Below are 18,222 nucleotides of genomic sequence, written 5' to 3' on the forward strand. Positions count from 1 at the left end.
TATGGAGACCAAAATTAATTAGATGGTTTGGCTCTTAATGTGTAACAGTAGAAGACAACATGATTTTGGTCAGTTATTCCCCCAGGGTAAAATAAAATATTCTGTAAACAATGAAATGAGATACTGAAATTAGCAGTAGATGTCAATATACCCAAAATATTTTCCAAAATGAGGCAAGTAGAAACTATACATCCAACAATAACGTAAGACATTAAAATGAACAAATGTCTTATATAGTGTCTGTGCTTCCGCAGACCTCTCACGAAATGCTAGCGGGATCGTTAAAAAGTTAGTAATATTGTCCATTTCATATAAACAGTAAGATCAGGCTTACTTTAATGTATCTATTACATAGTATTAAAAACTCCATTACCAAAATACGGTCTTGCGAGCGGTGGGCAAGAGTGTAACAGGAAGCTCTACCCCCTGGGACTGCACACAGGGGATTGTGTACCGACTCTTGTGAGCCTCTAGCAAGAGCAATCTATTATAAGGAAATGGAAATAAAAATAATAAAGATAGATCTATCACATCCTTGTTCACTATTTGTATTAACCCGTTGGCTGCGTGGAACGTTCAGCTCCAGTACTGAACGTTCAAAAAACGGGTGGGGTGGCATCGGCCAACAGACGTGCGCAGCACTACCAAGGTAGTGCATGCGACGAACGTTGGCCGACGGCAACAGTCAACGGGTTAAATACACATGCAACTGATGAATAACCTCTAAATAAAACTATAAAAAAGGCAATTCAAAGTATACAATCCCAAAAGTTACTTGAGAGAGGCTCACAAGCCTCCCGTGAGAGTAGACACATACCAAGGAAAAACTATTTGATTGGTTAACAATATTGCTATGAATTATTGAAGATAGTGGTCAGCCTTCTTTGCTCATTTAGAATCTGCTCTTCGATGTGGAAACCTCTAAAGAGACAGAGGAGGATCTTCTCTTCCAATTTTGCAAAACTTTGTTGAGAGGAAAACATGTCATTATCTTATAGTGATGAACAAATAAGCTGTGCCAACTGCATCTCCTCGGCCGCAAAAGGAATTACTGTGTGGCAATTATTTGAGATAACGTCTGAGGGAAGAAAGTATCTGCCAAGCATGTGAAGTGCAAACTGTGGCAAAAAGAATTCAGCAGAGGTGCAGTATAGTATAGAAACAACAGGGATGTTGTAGCACTTAAGGGTAATGCATCCCCAACATCTTTCTCGAGCAGAGATGCAAGGGAGCGCAGGTACCTTATGTGCCTCTACATCTGTTCAAGCACGCCAACAAGCACCATATCAGGTTGTGGCAAGTGAGGCTACAAACAACCCTGAATTCTTGAATAAAGCACTTTTCCGTTGTCTTCGCAAGACAATCATTTTCTCTTCGCATGAGAATGCAGAAGCCCGGGACAAGCTCTCAGAAAAGCACAAATAGCCTCCTTGTCATTAGGTTCTTTTTTTTACCCATACTCCATATCCAAGTTTAGAAACCCTTATTTCTCTGAAGTCTCCTCACTTGTTTTCTACAAATTAAAAACTCACACACACAAAAATCAACTTAAACACCATAAAAGGGTCTTTGAGAGCCATCTAATGTGGTAAAGATAACAGAGAAGAATTAAAATGTTATATTTATGTCCGGTTCATTGGCATCTCAAGCTTCTGCAAGACTCTTACACAAGATTTTTTGTTTTTTTTAGATAAAAGGGAAACTTAGAATAGACAAATGATGGATAATTAACCTTAAGGGTAGCTCTGAAATTAACTTGTTCAGTTTTTTAAAAATAAAAGTGAAACTCTATGCCTTTTTTTAAGTTTTTCACATCTCTTTTTTATTTTAAAACCAAATAGAACTAAAATAAATTTTGGCAAAAAATGTAAAAAAGTGAACAACATTTTCTTTGAAAGACACAGGGGAAAAAACTAGGAAAAAAGAATTTAAAGAAACCTATTGCTTTGGGGGCAACGTGTACGAGTTTATTCTGCACAGCTATACTGGTCTCAGAAGAAAAAAAATATCTACTTACACAAGCAGGAGAAAAGAGCTTTATTTAAGTATGCAGGATTATCTGCCTGAGCAGAAAGTGCCTCCACAAGTACAGTGTCACCAGGGTGAAAAGACTTTGAAGCTCCTGAGGACCGATCCATTTCTGTAGCACAAGCTAGCATTTGTGGATGCATTTATTTTAAATATCTTCACATTCCAATAGTGCTTATGCTATGCGGTTGCTTAGTCCCCCAGCTAAAGTTTTACAAAGTTGCAGGTTGAAAATTTAGCAAGCACTTTCTTACATCCAGGTCTCATTTCAAAGAACTGCTAAACAAGACATTCTTTGTCTGCTCATCTGAGTCAGAGGAAGACATTGTATGGTCTTACAGTACATTTCCTATAAGGAACAGAAGAACTAAGCAAGATCTGCCCACAGCAAAATCCTAGACACAAATGAAACTTAAAGGATGGATTCTTCCATTTGCAAGTGGTGACACTGAACCAACCATAATGTCTTCCTTGGAATGTGTTTACTCTCACAGACCTGTCGTGAGTAGCTCGCAAGGATTGTAAACAAATAAAAAAATCTTGATTTATATATTAAATGATAATATCAATTATTTTAAGTTTACCAACATCTCAAGTGTCATACTTTCTTAAGAATTACAAGAAAACACTATCAACAAAATTTTAACTACAGGATCTCTCAGGTAGTTCGTGAGAGCCCAACAGGAAGTACAGTCTCCTTAGACTCCAAGCATGGGACTGTGTGCCTGACTCTCGCAAGATGCTCGCAGGAGTCACTCATTTGTATAAAAAAATACATTAAAATAAGTAAAATGACACCCTAATTATATAAAAGTATTAAACACTAAGCCAACACAAGAAAAGAAACTCTATAAAACACTTTTGAACGAAATTTATGACTCCACAATCTTGTGAGCGGCTCAAGAGATTATCACGAGGGTGATATCACAATCACAAAAACAAATTTAAATGGTCAATACCAGAGTTGCAAATCCCTCCAGCCATATTGGCGTAAGGTGCCAATTGCCTGGAGACAGTCTTATCTTGTCATCTCTCCCCCGAGCCTAAAGTACGAGTTACTTACCTTCAGTAACGGTGTATCTGGTAGAGACAATTCTAGACGCAGGTTCCTTAACGTAGAATTATCCCCATGCGTGAGACTGGATCGGGAAAATCTTCTGCCCAGCATCCCTGCGCGCCCAGGGGACGGCATCACGCGACTCCGCCCTGACGTTGTCCGCGTACGTGACGACAGCGAGGTCACATAAGTCCCACCCCGGCGCGTCTACGTCAGTTTTCTTCGGAGAACTTTTCCGCGCCACAACGCGGAGCCGTCAGTCAAAACTGTGACAGTATAGGAACAGTGTGCTAAAGAGCAGAAACATTGAAAAGGAATGATGAGGAACAACACCATAAGGGGCAGTGCCAGACACTGCAGCACCTAAGGGCAGGGAAAAGAATAAAGAACAGAGCACCGCCCTGATCAGCAACCCTGACAGTACGGAAATAGCCCCCCCTAGACACAAGAACACATGAAAAAATGTCATAACGTGTAGCAGGACCACAACCCCAATCAATAACAAGGAAGGGGAACCAGTCCGAGACAAACAAGGTACGACACACCCCAGAACAGCCCCAGCACAGAATGTGACAGCCCCCATAAGGAACAAGGGCAGAGGCCTGGCCAAAAGACCCCAACCCAAAGGGCAGCAGAGAAGCATAGGGGCCAGAACCCCTAGCACTGAAAGGGGGAAGAGGGAAATGGGGGAGGGTAAAGGTAGCCCCAACCTGGAGCTACCAAAGCGTAAGGGCACAGAAGCACCCATAAACGTATCCTCCATTGACCAAAAGGGAGGAATCAGACAATATTCTGCCAAAAAAAGAGTAAAAGAATGCACTCACAGAATACCTAGCCACCCACAGGGAGGTGAATGCAGAAGACCAAGCCAAAGGTCCTCGCAGAACAGGGAGGAAGGGTCGGTCGTGAAGGAATCTGCAGCTAGAATCGTCTCTACCAGATACACCGTTACCGAAGGTAAGTAACTTGTACATATCTGATAGACAATACTAGCCTCAGATTCCTTAACGTAGAATAGATACCCTAGCCATACCCAAGGGGGAAGAGGGTCTGCGGGAGGACCCCACCAGCCTGGACACAATAGAGAGTCCACAGGAGATGAGGCCAACTGATAAAAAAGAAAGAATCCTGTCCCCCCCAAGCAAGGGGAACCCCTGCATCCAGAAGACCCCCAACCCCAGAGGGGATGCGGGAAGACAAGAAGAGAGGCAACCCGCCGTCAAGAAGCAGGAGAAACAAGGGCAAGGCGAAAGGAGACCAAAGCGCCCCACACCCATACAAAGTATCAAGAATCTCCACCAGGAGCCCATGGACCCAGCAATGAAGAGGGGCACCTAGGAATTAGAGCAACCTAGAGACTTCAAGGAAAAGAGGTAGAGAGAAGGCAATCGACAAGACAGAACGGTGCCTTCGGCAAGAAGGCAGGCGTAGCAGACGGGGAGCCCGAGGTCACCCAGGGGAACCGCCCAACACCCCGCAGGGACAGACAGCGCCCGAGGAGGCACAAGAAACTCCAGAACTACTGTAACCCCAGGAGGAGAGGGAGATGGTCGACACACCCCAGCTTCAAGCAACTGACAAGCCTAGGACAACCGTCCTGCCAAGAGCCAGAAAGCACAGAGACACAAAAGAGGTGCGACCCGAGCCCTGGCAACCTTCCACGATACCACAGGCACTCGTGCAGGAGTTTGCGGCGAAGCAGAGGCACTGTGGTCCGTCCGAAGGAGGGACCCCCGAAGGGCCGCACCCCAACGGTACCACATCCTGCAAACCTGGATCCGAGCCAGTCGGCACCGGGGCAGGATCCACCGGAAACTCCGCGGAGGGCCCCGCACGCGGCAAGGGATCCACAGACATCCCAGGAAGAGAAGGAGAAGCCAGCGAGGCCTGCAAGGCTGCCGCATATGTCTCCATCTGGGCTCTAGACGCCCCCACACCGGGAAACGGCGGATAGGGGGATGACATGCGCGGCGCCCGCGCCCCCAACAGGCCGGGAACCAGCCCTCGGGGACAAACTGCGACACTTACCTACAGGTGAGCGACGCACTTGCGGCCTGGGGTAAGGCCGATGTCAAAGAGGAAAATTACTATTCTTGAAACCCTCCGCAGCGGCCGGATGTGGTGACGACCCGACCTCGACATGTGGGCTGAAAGAAGTTTCATCCGGTGCTCCCGCCGGGATTTCGGATTCATCTGCTGGCACACCTCACAATCAGTGGGGTCGTGGTGTTCCCCCAAACACCACATGCAGATGGGGTGAGGATCCGGTGCTGACATCTGTCGTGCACAAGGCGAGCACGTCTTAAAGCCCAAAGACATTCGCACACTGTTCCCACACACATGCAACAAGCGAAAGGGAAAGGCCCGAAACAGGCCAGGAAAACGAGCCGGATCTGCATTGCATGCGGAAAAGGAAAAAACTGACATAGGCATGCTGCGGTGGGACTTATGTGACCTCGCTGACGTCACGTACACAGACGTCAGTGTGGGGTCGCATGATGCCGTCCCCCCGGCGCGCGGGGATGCTGGGCAGAAGATTATCCGGATCCAGTCTCAAGCTTGGGGATAATTCTACATTAAGGAATCTGGGGCTAGTAGTCTCTATCAGATCTATTTTTATTACATAGTACTGATGGGATTGGGGTGAATCACTATAAACAACACCTCCTGTTTCTTGGTCTCTCTCTGGCCAAAAGGGACATTGCCCAACATTGGAAGGGGACCAAGCAATCAATCAATCATAACACTTGTATAGCGCACTACTCACCCGGGAGGGTCTCAAGGCGCTTGGGGGAAGGGGTTTGCTACTGCTCGAACAGCCAGGTCTTGAGTTGTCTCCTGAAGGCGAGATGGTCTTGGGTCAGCCGAAGGTGGATGGGGAGGGAGTTCCATGTCTTGGCCGCCAGGTAGGAGAAGGATGTCCCTCCGGGCGGTGGCTCTTCGGATGCGTGGTACGGCGGCGAGGGCGAGGCTGGTGGACCATAGCTGGCGGGTGGGCGTGTAGAAGGTCAGGCGGTCGTTGAGGTACTTGGGGCCCAGGTGGTGGAGAGACTTGTGTGCGTGGGTGAGGAGCCGGAACGTGATCCTCTTGTTGACGGGGAGCCAGTGCAGGTCTTTCAGGTGGCCGGAGATGTGGCTGCGTCGGGGGATGTCCAGGATGAGTTGGGCAGAGGCGTTCTGGATGCGTTGGAGTTTTTTCTGTAGCTTGGCTGTGGTTCCGGCGTAGAGGGTGTTTCCATAGTCTAGTCGGCTGGTGACGAGTACTTGGGTGACCGTCTTCCTGGTTTCGGTCGGGATCCATCGGAAGATCTTTCGGAGCATACGCAGGGTGTTGAAGCACGATGAGGAGACGGCGTTGACTTGTCTGGTCATCGAGAGGGAAGAGTCCAGGATGAAGCCCAGGTTGCGTGCGTGGTCGGTTGGCTTGGGTGCGGTGCCCAGGGCGGGGGGCCACCAGGAGTCGTCCCAGGCGGAGGGCAATGTTCCCAGGATGAGGACTTCAGTCTTGTCTGAGTTCAGTTTCAGGCGGCTGTTCTTCATCCACTCGGCGATGTCTTTCATACCTTCTTGTAGGCAGGTTCTGGCGGTGTCGGGGTCTCTGGTGAGGGAGAGGATCAGCTGGGTGTCGTCGGCGTAGGAGATGATGTTGAGGTTGTGTTGGCGTGCGATGGCTGCAAGAGGTCTCATGTAGACGTTGAAGAGGGTGGGGCTGAGTGAAGATCATTGCGGAACGCCGCAGATGACTTCGGTAGCCTCGGATCGAAACGGGGGGAGGCGGACTCTCTGTTCTTCCGGCGAGGAACGAGGTGATCCACTCCAGTGCCTTCTCTTGGATGCCGATGTTGCTGAGGCGTTGAACTAGGGTGCGGTGGCAGACAGTGTCTAACGCTGCAGAGAGGTCCAGGAGGATGAGTGCCGCTGTTTCCCCGTTGTCGAGCAGGGCTCGGATGTCATCACTTGGGGTGTGGAAGCGAAGCTTGGACAGATGTATGGGATTTGAAATAGCAATATTCAAGGCGAGAGGCTGCCCGCAGAAACACAAAAAGATTTGGGCCCTCTGGGCAACATACAGGGGCATCGACCTACCCTCTACACACCCAATGGACCCACCCTCGATGGGCAGCATACACACCAACTGTTAACCCCTTTTTTGGTACTGATCTTGGCCGCATGCAAGTCTGAATTCAATTCCAGTGAGGTTGGGGAGCATAATCTACCACCCGTGTTATGGTTCTAGGTTTGTTTTGTGTATTTCTTTTGCAGGCACTTTTTTTAACGCATACTATATCAGATTTATAATTGCGTCTATGTTAGCGGCCTGGCCGCTTATACTGCTAAAATTCCATCAAATCTTTTAAAATAAATGGTGTATACAAACAGTATACATTATTGAAATAAGTGATCACTCTTTGTGAATTACAATGAACTCTTTTACATGCACATAGCCCTTGAACAGCCTTGCATTAAATTATTATTGAACTTGTTAGGACAATCTCTTAATGTGACAGCAACTGAGGAGATGGGCAACCTCAACAGAAATATTGTCTTATTACACTCAGACATCATTTACTACAAAGATTTTGTAAACAGTGCACACTCTCCGGTTATGTTACAATACAAAGGGGGGAAACCTTTCAGTTGTTTGACGTCGCCCACTGCCATTCGCAACCTCAACAAGCCATGGGGAACGACGGAGCCTGCGAGAAATCACCCGCTTGTCTCCCGCTGACCGACGCTCATTGATCACCTGGAGCGAGGCAGCTGGTAGAGACGAGCGTGAGGCGGACCACAACCCCCAGAGTGCTGTGCGGTCTGCCGCGTTACTGCTCTGCGCCAGGAGGCACTTAAAAGCGTCATCACCCCCATTGTGGAGGGGGAAACCTTTCAGTTGTTTGACGTCGCCCACTGCCATTCGCAACCTCAACAAGCCTTGGGGAACGACGGAGCCTGCAGCTGATCCTGCGAGAAATCACCCGCTTGTCTCCCGCTGACCGACGCTCATTGATCACCTGGAGCGAGGCAGCTGGTAGAGACGAGCGCGAGGCGGACCACAACCCCCAGAGTGCTGTGCGGTCTGCCGCGTTACTGCTCTGCGCCAGGAGGCGCTTAAAAGCGTCATCACCCCGTCTCACGGGACGCGAGCGGGACGCCCGGGGCTAAGCCCGGGCAAAGGGCGGGCCGTCTACGGTCTTCATCGGTCAGAGGAGGTCAGGTCGGGCCCCCTCTCCTTCACTTCGATCATCAAGCTCAAAAGGTCAGGATCATTTACTATCTTAATACTTTATATTTTTTGCGCACACTGACTCTACCCCCTTGACTTGATACAGTATGAGGAAAGGTCTGAAACCCGGTAGAATGCCTGTTCTAAGATCTAAAACTAGATTAAAAGAACCTACCCCGCAACCGGTTCCTACCCTCACTGCAATCGATATCATGTTACAACAGACTATAGGGGTTGTATCTTCCGCAATTGCTAATACTGAAAAGAGGTTATCTTTGCCACCAATAATATTTGTGCCTGACTCCCAGGAGATAGCACCTGATCCCTTGGCTTTATCTCAGGATGTTAATGATGAGCTGGACTTAAGCCTCGGAGTCACCGCCTCATTTGCCGATCTTCAGTGTGGACAACCTCTCACTGAACAACTAGGGAGCTCACAAAATACCCCACCTAACCTGAGCCCCACAAGGGATGATGGATCGACAAGTAACATATTGTCAGGAAAAGGGAGTATAGGTCCTATAAATAGCAAACCAAAGTCAATGAAAAAGCCCAAAAATATTATACAGAACCATAACTTAGTGACTCCCGCTCCCTACTCCGCATCAGGCATACCGTGTTGGGTAGTAAACATGGTAGCTGATCTTAAATCAGATCTTGAAGCCACGATTATTGCTCACATAAAGCCTCTATTGTCTAAAATTGATAGACTGACATCACTAATTAATACCAAAGGGACTGGCTCCAACAAAATAAGCGGAAATATGGCAACAGTTTCTCACGGAAATTCGAAAGGGGTGTCATTGGGAGGAACGACTAGCAAACCATCAAAAGATGCCCCCATCAAGCCTAAACTGCCTCCAGCAGTCACAGGAGCAGCTACTCAACACCCGATCCAAACTGGGGAAAAACCTGCTGCCACTCCTTCAAATCCTAACACCATTGGCCCCATTCCGGAGACGCAAACAGGATTTGGGTACTAGAAAACCGCCCAACCAATCAGCGAAGGGTGCTCAAAGCACTGGTAAAAATGCTACAACAGCCTCTTCTTCAATTAAAAATCAAGAGCCAAAGACAAGATCAGCTCGCTTTAAGACAATCAATTTGCCACCGGAGGCTTCACCCTTTGTGGTTGTGTTAGCGGGTGTACCACCTCTCAAGGAGGGAAGAAGGGAATCCTTTGTTGAGCTGAGAAATAAATGTGCACAGTGGCTCCAGCTACATAGACCTTTACCCCAACACGTCTGGTGAAATACTTGCAGTTAGAAGAGGAGAGTGGGTTGGAAGAAACACTAAGACTATAGCAGGGGACGTTATAACTGTTAATTTCAGGGATATAGAGGTAGTAAATTACATATGTAATGCACCCAGTAGCGGACCCAATACCCAAATCCACCCATTTCCTCTTTCTTATTTTTACCCTGTGGTACCAAGACAACAATTACCGAGATTTAGCTTTCCAACCAATAGGGCTTATGCATATGCTCCCCATCATACTATCCAACATTGCCAGCCACCCTGGCAAGGCCCCCCTGTATTCGACCCTTTTTTATCCCAGTTTGCACATTGGAATAGATTTTGCGCCCTTGACGAGGTAGAATGACTCACTTTCGAGGAAACTACCACCCCATACTTGGACTTGAACTGGGGCGAGGAGGACCGCGCGCCGATTGTATTACAACACACGTGCTCTAATCCTCCAACCATGATAGTCACTAGCACAACCCAGCAAACACCTTCTATGCTGGCAAACGATTGCCTGGAATCCCAAAGCTTTACTGAAACTAACAATAATAATAGTAAACCCGCCAAGGAACCAATACAAATCCTTAGTTGGAACCTTGCAGGTATCCATAGGAAATTGGGCCTGCCAGAATGGAACGACTTGGTTGAGGCACACAAAATCTGCCTATTCCAGGAGACCTGGAGTATTGAACCGCTCCATCGGGTTGGATTTGTAACCCATTTTGTGCCTGCTGAGAAAGCCACGCATGGTAAGGGACGTCCCTCGGGGGGTCTTCTTATCTGGGTAAGCATTTCCCTTAACTGCTGTATAACATCTAGGCAGGTTAATAGCCCAGATATATTAGGAATCTTATTAACTAATCCTAGTAGGGGCTTATCGCTTGCCAGATATAATATCTATGCCAGAGGCACAAAAAATGGGTGTATCTCTTTGGTGATATCTGACCTCGAAGCACATCTTAGAGACCATGCGGAAGCTGACCATACCCTGGTAGCAGGTGACTTTAATTGCACCTACGAGCCACTCCCTATGGAGGACATCTCAGACCTAGGTGAGGAGGACAGCAGATGGGGTATCCCTACACTCACTATCCCCCCGATAAAAAGATGGTCCCGTAGCGCAATACAGTTAAATGCGCTGACACTAGAGTTTGGTTTAAGAGCTACGAATGGTCGTACAATTTCAGATCGCCTGGGTGCTCCTACGTTCAACAGAGTTGATCATTCCTCAAGGATTGATTATATTCTGTTGGACTTAAAACTTTGGAGATTGGTCCAAGACATGGTAGTTATACCTACTGTGGAGAGCGACCACAATTCACTTTCCCTATCCTTAACGAATCCCTGGCTTAGTAATGCATCTATAGCCTCACTTAATTGCCCATACAAAACCACTGTTTCTTCCTGTGGAAGACGTCTAAAGTGGAATAAAATTGCCACTGATGCTGCCAAACGTTCCACCATAGACTAATTACTTATGGCCTCACAAATAGAATTAGATAACACTAACCCAGCCTTGCTAACCGAAAAGGCAACACCCATTTTCGAAGCAGTTGTCAAGTCCATAGGTGAAGTTTTTTGGGTAAGGGGCTCTGCAGGGAGGAACTCGTCTCATCACAAACCCAGGGGAAAGCATGATTGGTATACTCCAGCATGCAGACGGGCAAAGTCTCTCTTATTAGAGGCCGTTAAAAGTAAATCCCAATCCCTGATTCAGACAGCCAGGAAAGAGCATAAGAGAACACTGGCACACGCAAAAAAAGAGTGGGAAGAGGAGTACTGGTATACTCTTAAAGAAGCTAGCCTCAAAAAAGATCCAAAATGTTTCTGGGATACAATCAGAGCCAGAAATAGGCCAGATAGTGATCTTATAACATGCAACATCCCAAGTCAGGCGTGGGTTAATCACTTTTCAAAGCTATACTCCCGCCAAGATGATCACACTACTATTGATGCTCCCAATGATGCTGAAGGGAGGGAAGTGGCCTTAACAACGAACCAAATAGATTGGGGTATCTACCCGGAAGAATTTGACTTCACAATAAAAGAAGTTGAGTATGCTATAAGCACCATCATGCCTCAAAAAGCCGCTGGCCCGGACGGTATTCCTGGTGACCTTTTGAGATTAGACATCCTGAAGTGGGGGAAACTTATTCACTGCTTACTTGTTGCCATCTGCAGGGGTGCTCCGATCCCCTCATCATGGAAAGGGGCGGAGGTGGTCCCTATCTTTAAAAAAGGCGCCAGAGAAGACCCGTCCAACTATAGACCCATTAGCCTGCTGGACATTAGTCAAAAAGTAGTCGGCAAGGTTCTACTGGTCAGAATACTGGACTGGATAGAAGAAAATAAAATCCTTTCTGACTACCAGGCAGGTTTTAGAGTGGGTACTGGGACAATTGAACAAGCCTTTAGGCTGATGATGGTGTATTGGAAGGTCGTGGTTATAGGCAAAGGCAGTCTTTATCTCGCGTTTATCGATTTAAAGACTGCCTTTGACCTTGTACCAAGGGAGACCCTGTGGAGAGTCTTGGCCGATATGGGGTTGCCACATCATATACTTTCATTACTTGTCAGGCTCCACGATAATAGTTTTGCCCAGATAAGGTGGGGTTCAGGAGGGGAAAAAACGAGCAGTATCCCGGTTGAGAGAGGGGTCCGCCAGGGATGTGTCTTAGCTCCCACCCTCTTTTCCCTTTATATCAACGGGGTGGTTGAGCACCTTCGGGAACATCCTTCAGACGAACCATCCCTGGCTGGAGAACGTATACCTACCCTTCTCTTCGCGGATGATACGCTTCTAATATCGAAAACCCCAATAGGTCTCCAAAGGCTTCTGAACAACTTCCAATCTTTCTGTACTGAACGGGGCCTGGTAATTAATACGGGTAAAACGAAATACCTTGTGTTGAACCCCCCTAAAAAACCAGTACGCTCCCCCACTCTGAACGCAGAACCTTTGGAGAGGGTAGAAGTGTTTGACTACCTCTGCATTCGCTTATCCCATAAAATGCAATGGACCCCACATCTTGATAAAATGCTATTAACCCACAAGAGGATAACAGGAGCTCTTCTGAAAGAACAACGCTCCTGCGCAATTAGACCGATAGCTGTTGTCCTCGATATTTATGCAGCTAAAGGGGTTAGTTCTGCTCTGTATGGGGCGGAGCTATGGGGTTCATCTATTACCAATGATTTGCCAAGATCTGAGAAGAAATTTTGTAGGGCGATTATGTCACTCCCTCGGGGTACCCCTACGGTCCCACTAATGCTGGATCTAGGTTGTCGCCCTATTGACGATTTAGCAAAACTTCGCCCACTTTTATTATGGGCACGACTGTGGCGAGTGCACGAACTCGGTAAATACGCACAAGGCCTCGCAGAAATCATGTCACTATCAGGGTGGCACAAAATTAAATGGCTGAGTGACATGAAAACCTTGCTATTCAACTTGGGCCTAAATGATGCGTGGGCAAATAGATCTTCTCCCCCAAAGGCAACCCTCAAGAAACTTTATTGGAATTGGATTGCACTACAACGGAATACTAATGCTTCCTTGGGCAGACTCACTGAAGATTTTTTGAAGTTTAAGGACCTACCAAAACGGGAACTATACTTAGATGTTATCGAAAAACCTTTCGATAGGGCACTTTATTTTAAATTTAGAGCAGGAACACTACCTTTGTATGCTTTTTCTTCACGATGGAAATTGCCTGCACAAACTGCAGAGCTTTGCCCAGTATGTCTAGTTAGACCAGAGACAGTGGCGCATTTCATGTTCGAATGTGGAGAGTATACCTTACCCAGGAAGATATGGCTTAAACATTTATGTCGCCAGCTGGGCACTAGGTGTCATTCAGACGCAATACGCATACTAATGTCTGATAGCCGTACTACTTATGTTGGTGTTCTTGCCAAATTTTTATCATGGGCCTGGTCCATCAGAGCCAAAAGGCTTAAATCAATTGTTTAATTCTTTCTTAAATAATCTATGAAGTGATCGCTTTTAAAAACATTGAATCCTTTTTAAAAAGAACTGTCCATGCATACATTTCTTGTACTTTGTTTATTTTTGGTTCTTTTAAATGTATTCATGAATTTTATGTGAAGCTTTTATGATAAATTTTTATCGAAATAAAGCCTTTTTGACTTGACTTGACAATACAAAGCCAGTACCTTTAAAATGATGAGTGCAGACAGGATACACTCTTTAGTCATCCTCCCATGGATACATTGAGGGTAAAAACAATTATTTACTTGAAAAAAAACCTTACAACTTCATGATAAAAACAAAGGTTAAAGTATTGTTATAGTTAGGTGTGATAATAAGACATGTTTTTGTTTTTAAAAAAATAATGAAATTCACTTTAAAAAAAATAAAATTAAAGTAACATAATAGTTAGATAAATATGTTAGCGATAACATTAACGTTTGGACCTTAAAAAAACACAGAAATCCAGCAGTTTGAGTTAGCAGAGCTAACTATAACTTGCATTTATGTCATGCACTGCTTATGACCTCACATATTACATCACTAGACATGTTGTCTAATACACTGATGACATCTCATATGACATCATTGATCACATGACTGAAGTCATCTAAGCTTCTTTTGTATGCATTGCTATTTAAATTAGTGTAGCATTTGAGGCCTGAAAGCAAGTACAAATAGCTCAAAATAATATAAAGCATCACTAATGCAATCACGGATACTGCTCCCTTATGTGTAGCAAGCATGAGTTATGAGTAACACTGACCCTATACCATACACTTCACGGGTAGCGTAGATATCACTACCAATCAACAATAGATATATGGGGAACCCCTCATTGCACACAGTCTTCAATATGTATACAACTGTTCAGAGAAAACCAAGCTCCTCAGGCTACTCAACGTCAGTTCCAAAATGAATGTCCTATTACGGACTGTTTTAATCTGTATCAAAACTCTCACAGTCACTGAACCTACATTGAGAAATGAAGTGGATAGGAGTAGAAAAGAGGGTACTGTTAGCAAAGTTTACTATATGGAAACAGATTACCCTGTACCACATGGTTCGCAGACAGTAAAACTCTTATGAGAAATACAGCAAGGAGAGACTATGAACTTAAAATAACCAAGCTCTGAAGGTGCTAGGTATCATACTACCTGCAGCCTTCATACTGTGGTGAAAACTACAAATAAAGAGAGGTCTTGTGGTGTAGCAGTACCCACTTTATAGAGCAAAAGAAAATTGGGGGGAGAAAAACACCCCTTACCTGGCCCAACTTAGGTCGGTAAGAAAGCCCTCACACACTGACCTGGTCAGTGTCATGCTTCATCATCGGGCCCCACCCAGGGTTTAGTACGCTACATGAGTCCTGAAGAATGCCTGGTAAATTTACGCCGTTTCATAGGCAGAAACATGTCGACTGATATTAAAATTAACTGGAATTAACCAAACCATCACTTTTGTCTAAAAATTCCGATCACATAATTGTTTTATCTGTGTCTGAGGGATCCTTTATTAAAATAATTTTTGATACTCTCTAGACACTTTTAATATATTTTCATTCGCACGTCTATTTCACAATACCTGCTCCGCAGTAATTCTGGCGTCGCAGCACACCAAAAAGGTACTAGACCTTTTTGGTGGGGCCCGATGATGAAGCATGACACTGACCAGGTCAGTGTGTGAGGGCTTTCTTACCGACCTAAGTTGGGCCAGGTAAGGGGTGTTTTTCTCCCCCCAATTTACTTTTGCTCTATAAAGTGGGTACTGCTACACCACAAGACCTCTCTTTTCTTGTTGAGTGGCGATTACCGGGGACTAAGAGGGTGTCTTGACTCTCCCTGCCTCTCTTTGTGTTGATACTGAAAACTACAAATAGCCCATCTTCCGAAGCAAAAGAAGCACATGTATATAGGTTAGTACTTGTTGTTTTTTTATGTTATGTAGAAATTGCCACGCTGAGATGATTCTAATAACTCAAGGTTGCTTACAATATTTAGTATTTACTATGCAGAATCTTTGGCATTCTGGAAACATTTCTTGCAGTACTGAAAAACTTGCATGGAACATAATGAACATAAGTCGTCAACTGTCACCTGAATACAGAGTCACTTTTCAAAACAAAGAGGTAATACGTGTTCAATACCTCTGCACACCTATGATGTATAAGGAGCACATGTGTTTTCTAAACAGTAACACCCAATAGCTGGACACAATCTGTATAATAATAGGTAGAAAAGGAATATGGTTGTTACCTGCAACTATGAAAACTATAAAACAAACACATTTCAACTGATTTAATTTAACAGGTCATGAGTGATGTGAGGTCATAATCAGTGCATGGTGGGGGAGGAAGTTATAGTAAGGTCTGCTAACTATACCTGGTCCATTTTTGTTCTAAACATTAATGTTGTCACTGGCGTTGACCTAACTATAAGGTCACTTATTTTATTTCAAACATTAACCAGCTGCATATAAGAAGATATTAATATAGGTCATACACTAAGGAAGGAAGGAAGGGCAAGTGTGTGTGTGTATGCTACCACATTTTTCTGAATATAGCCACTATGTTGGAGATCGCATAACGTGCAGCTAAAATAGTGGCATACAGCAAAATGTAAATGTTACAGTTTGGTGTATTTCCACAGCGTACCTTGAATATTGGGGTTCAAAATAGATCATGAGACAGAGGAGGATCACACTTGCATCCATATTAGGAGAGTGTGTCAGACATTTTTTCCTTAACAAAAGGCAATATGAGGCATGCAAAAACATTCATATACAAGTGAGGCCCACCCACTGGAAAATCTTCCAATACTGGACATTTGTGGCAGCTAGACAACATGGGTAATGCAGACCTGTACTGTTCCTGCAAGATTTCCCTACCAAAACCCCCAGATCAATGCTCAACACATGGCAATAACAGAAACTGGAGAGCTAAATATTTTCAAAAATAGGCAAATCAGACAGAGCCTGAAGGGATTTCTGTAAATACACTACAACCCAAGAATAAGTGACAAAATGCTAGAGCTCTACTTCAAATCATGGAAATAAAGTTTGTCTACTTACATTTCTGTTGTTGTGTCTGCCCTTCCCTCAGAGATAACTGATTTTTCCTGCTCACAGTGGACCGAGACAGATGAGGTGGTATCTGCTCTTGCTATTGTCACCTCCTTGGCCTTTTGAACTTCTTCCCCACAGTGTGGACAGTAACTTGTGTTATTAACAATGGACGCACACGTCTTATGGAAACGATGAGAGATGCCACCTTCAGGAAGGCACTCCATAAAGGTGCCCTATATCATCCAAATGGGGTAAAAGAATAGGCAATCAGTACTGAAAGTCATTTAACAAGACAACTAATTGTTATTTACTTGAAAATAAAAGTCGCACAAAGAGCTAAGTGTGCTAGTACACAATGTGCATGGGTATAGAGAGAAAGTGTTGTATAAAGGGATATATGTGTGTGTGTGTGTGTGTGTGTGTGTGTGTGTGTGTGTGTGGGTGTGTGCGTGTGTGTGTGGTATTTTTATACGTGTGGGAATGATACTTACTGGCATATTTCTATGGGCTGTATTTTTGTAATGTATCAAAATGGTTCAATAAATGTGTATCCAGAGAAAACAAATTATACAATTAATTGCAGCATTTCAGATATTTAGCTTGAGTGTAAGGATTTTGTACATCACCTGCAACACGAAGATATGTCAGATCTGTATTAAAACAGTAAGTGTCTATCTAGTTCTAAGTAAGACACCAAACAAAGGAATCAGCCTCCTTTCCTAGGAAGCACGTCTAAGTTTATTAATGGAAATGAAAAGACAGTAAGTCATTAAAAACAGCATAACAAAAGTTTGTTTTAACAACAAACAAAATGACACCCATCAAGAAAACAAATTAATGAATTAGTCTGGACTTCTATATGTGGTAAGACAAATATTTTTGTTACATGGAGAATGCATATCCTCCTGTCATAGAAACAACTGATGTTGGAGCATTAGCAAGAATCAGTGCTTCCCTTTGCTGTTAATCATTGAAATACGTAGCACAGTTGTTATCAAATTAAGTCATATGCACATGGTGGTGTGCAAGCAGACCAAATAGTCACAAGTAGCTGCACGTATGGTCCAGGTTTTTCTGAAGCCAATACAATTCACAATTCTCCTAAGGTCAATGTGACTAGTCATGTCAAATGACTGGACTTGCAGAAGGTAAAGAGTGGTAACAAACAGAGGAGGATTTGAAGAAATGAGGCAAAGATGATTTTGGCTCCATGTAAGAAAGCGATTTTATGACATTATTAAAAGTAAGAATGTAGTCAGTATGGGGTTGCAGATTTTCCAAGAAAGTTTCAATGGCTGGAAGCTTAATTATAAGTCAGCTTTAGAAATACATAAATCAAAGAAATGACCACACAAGAACAATGGCACAGCATGCAGAATATATAAAATGTGTTTAACATAATACTGTATAAAGCTCCAGGATGCAATTACTAGTTTTAACATACAACAACAACTATAGTTTATAATTTGTATTGGGCCTACGAGGATGCGAGATGACTTTTAAGTAAAGGACGATGCTTGCAAATGCTAGGAGATAAGGGGGCTCTAAATGAGATAAAATGTACAGTGTTCAGAACGGAGTTGAAATGAGCAGTAAGCATACCAACTAAACAGCCTA

The 18,222-nt window shown here is 44.6% G+C and overlaps 1 protein-coding gene across 10 annotated transcripts in view; it reads right to left on the reverse strand.

Moving 5' to 3' along the window:
- The window catches only part of EHMT1 (euchromatic histone lysine methyltransferase 1), a 984,283-nt gene that overhangs the window by 429,534 nt on the left and 536,527 nt on the right, over positions 1-18,222 (reverse strand). For all 10 annotated transcript variants that reach the window (XM_078642016.1, XM_078642018.1, XM_078642009.1 and 7 more), the window contains one exon: positions 16,612-16,838. In XM_078642016.1, coding sequence (XP_078498142.1) covers positions 16,612-16,838 — 227 coding nt within the window. The remainder of the gene's footprint in view (positions 1-16,611; positions 16,839-18,222) is intronic.

The sequence above is a fragment of the Lissotriton helveticus genome, chromosome 5_1 (genome assembly GCF_964261635.1).
Source record: "Lissotriton helveticus chromosome 5_1, aLisHel1.1, whole genome shotgun sequence".
Lineage (NCBI taxonomy): Eukaryota > Metazoa > Chordata > Amphibia > Caudata > Salamandridae > Lissotriton > Lissotriton helveticus.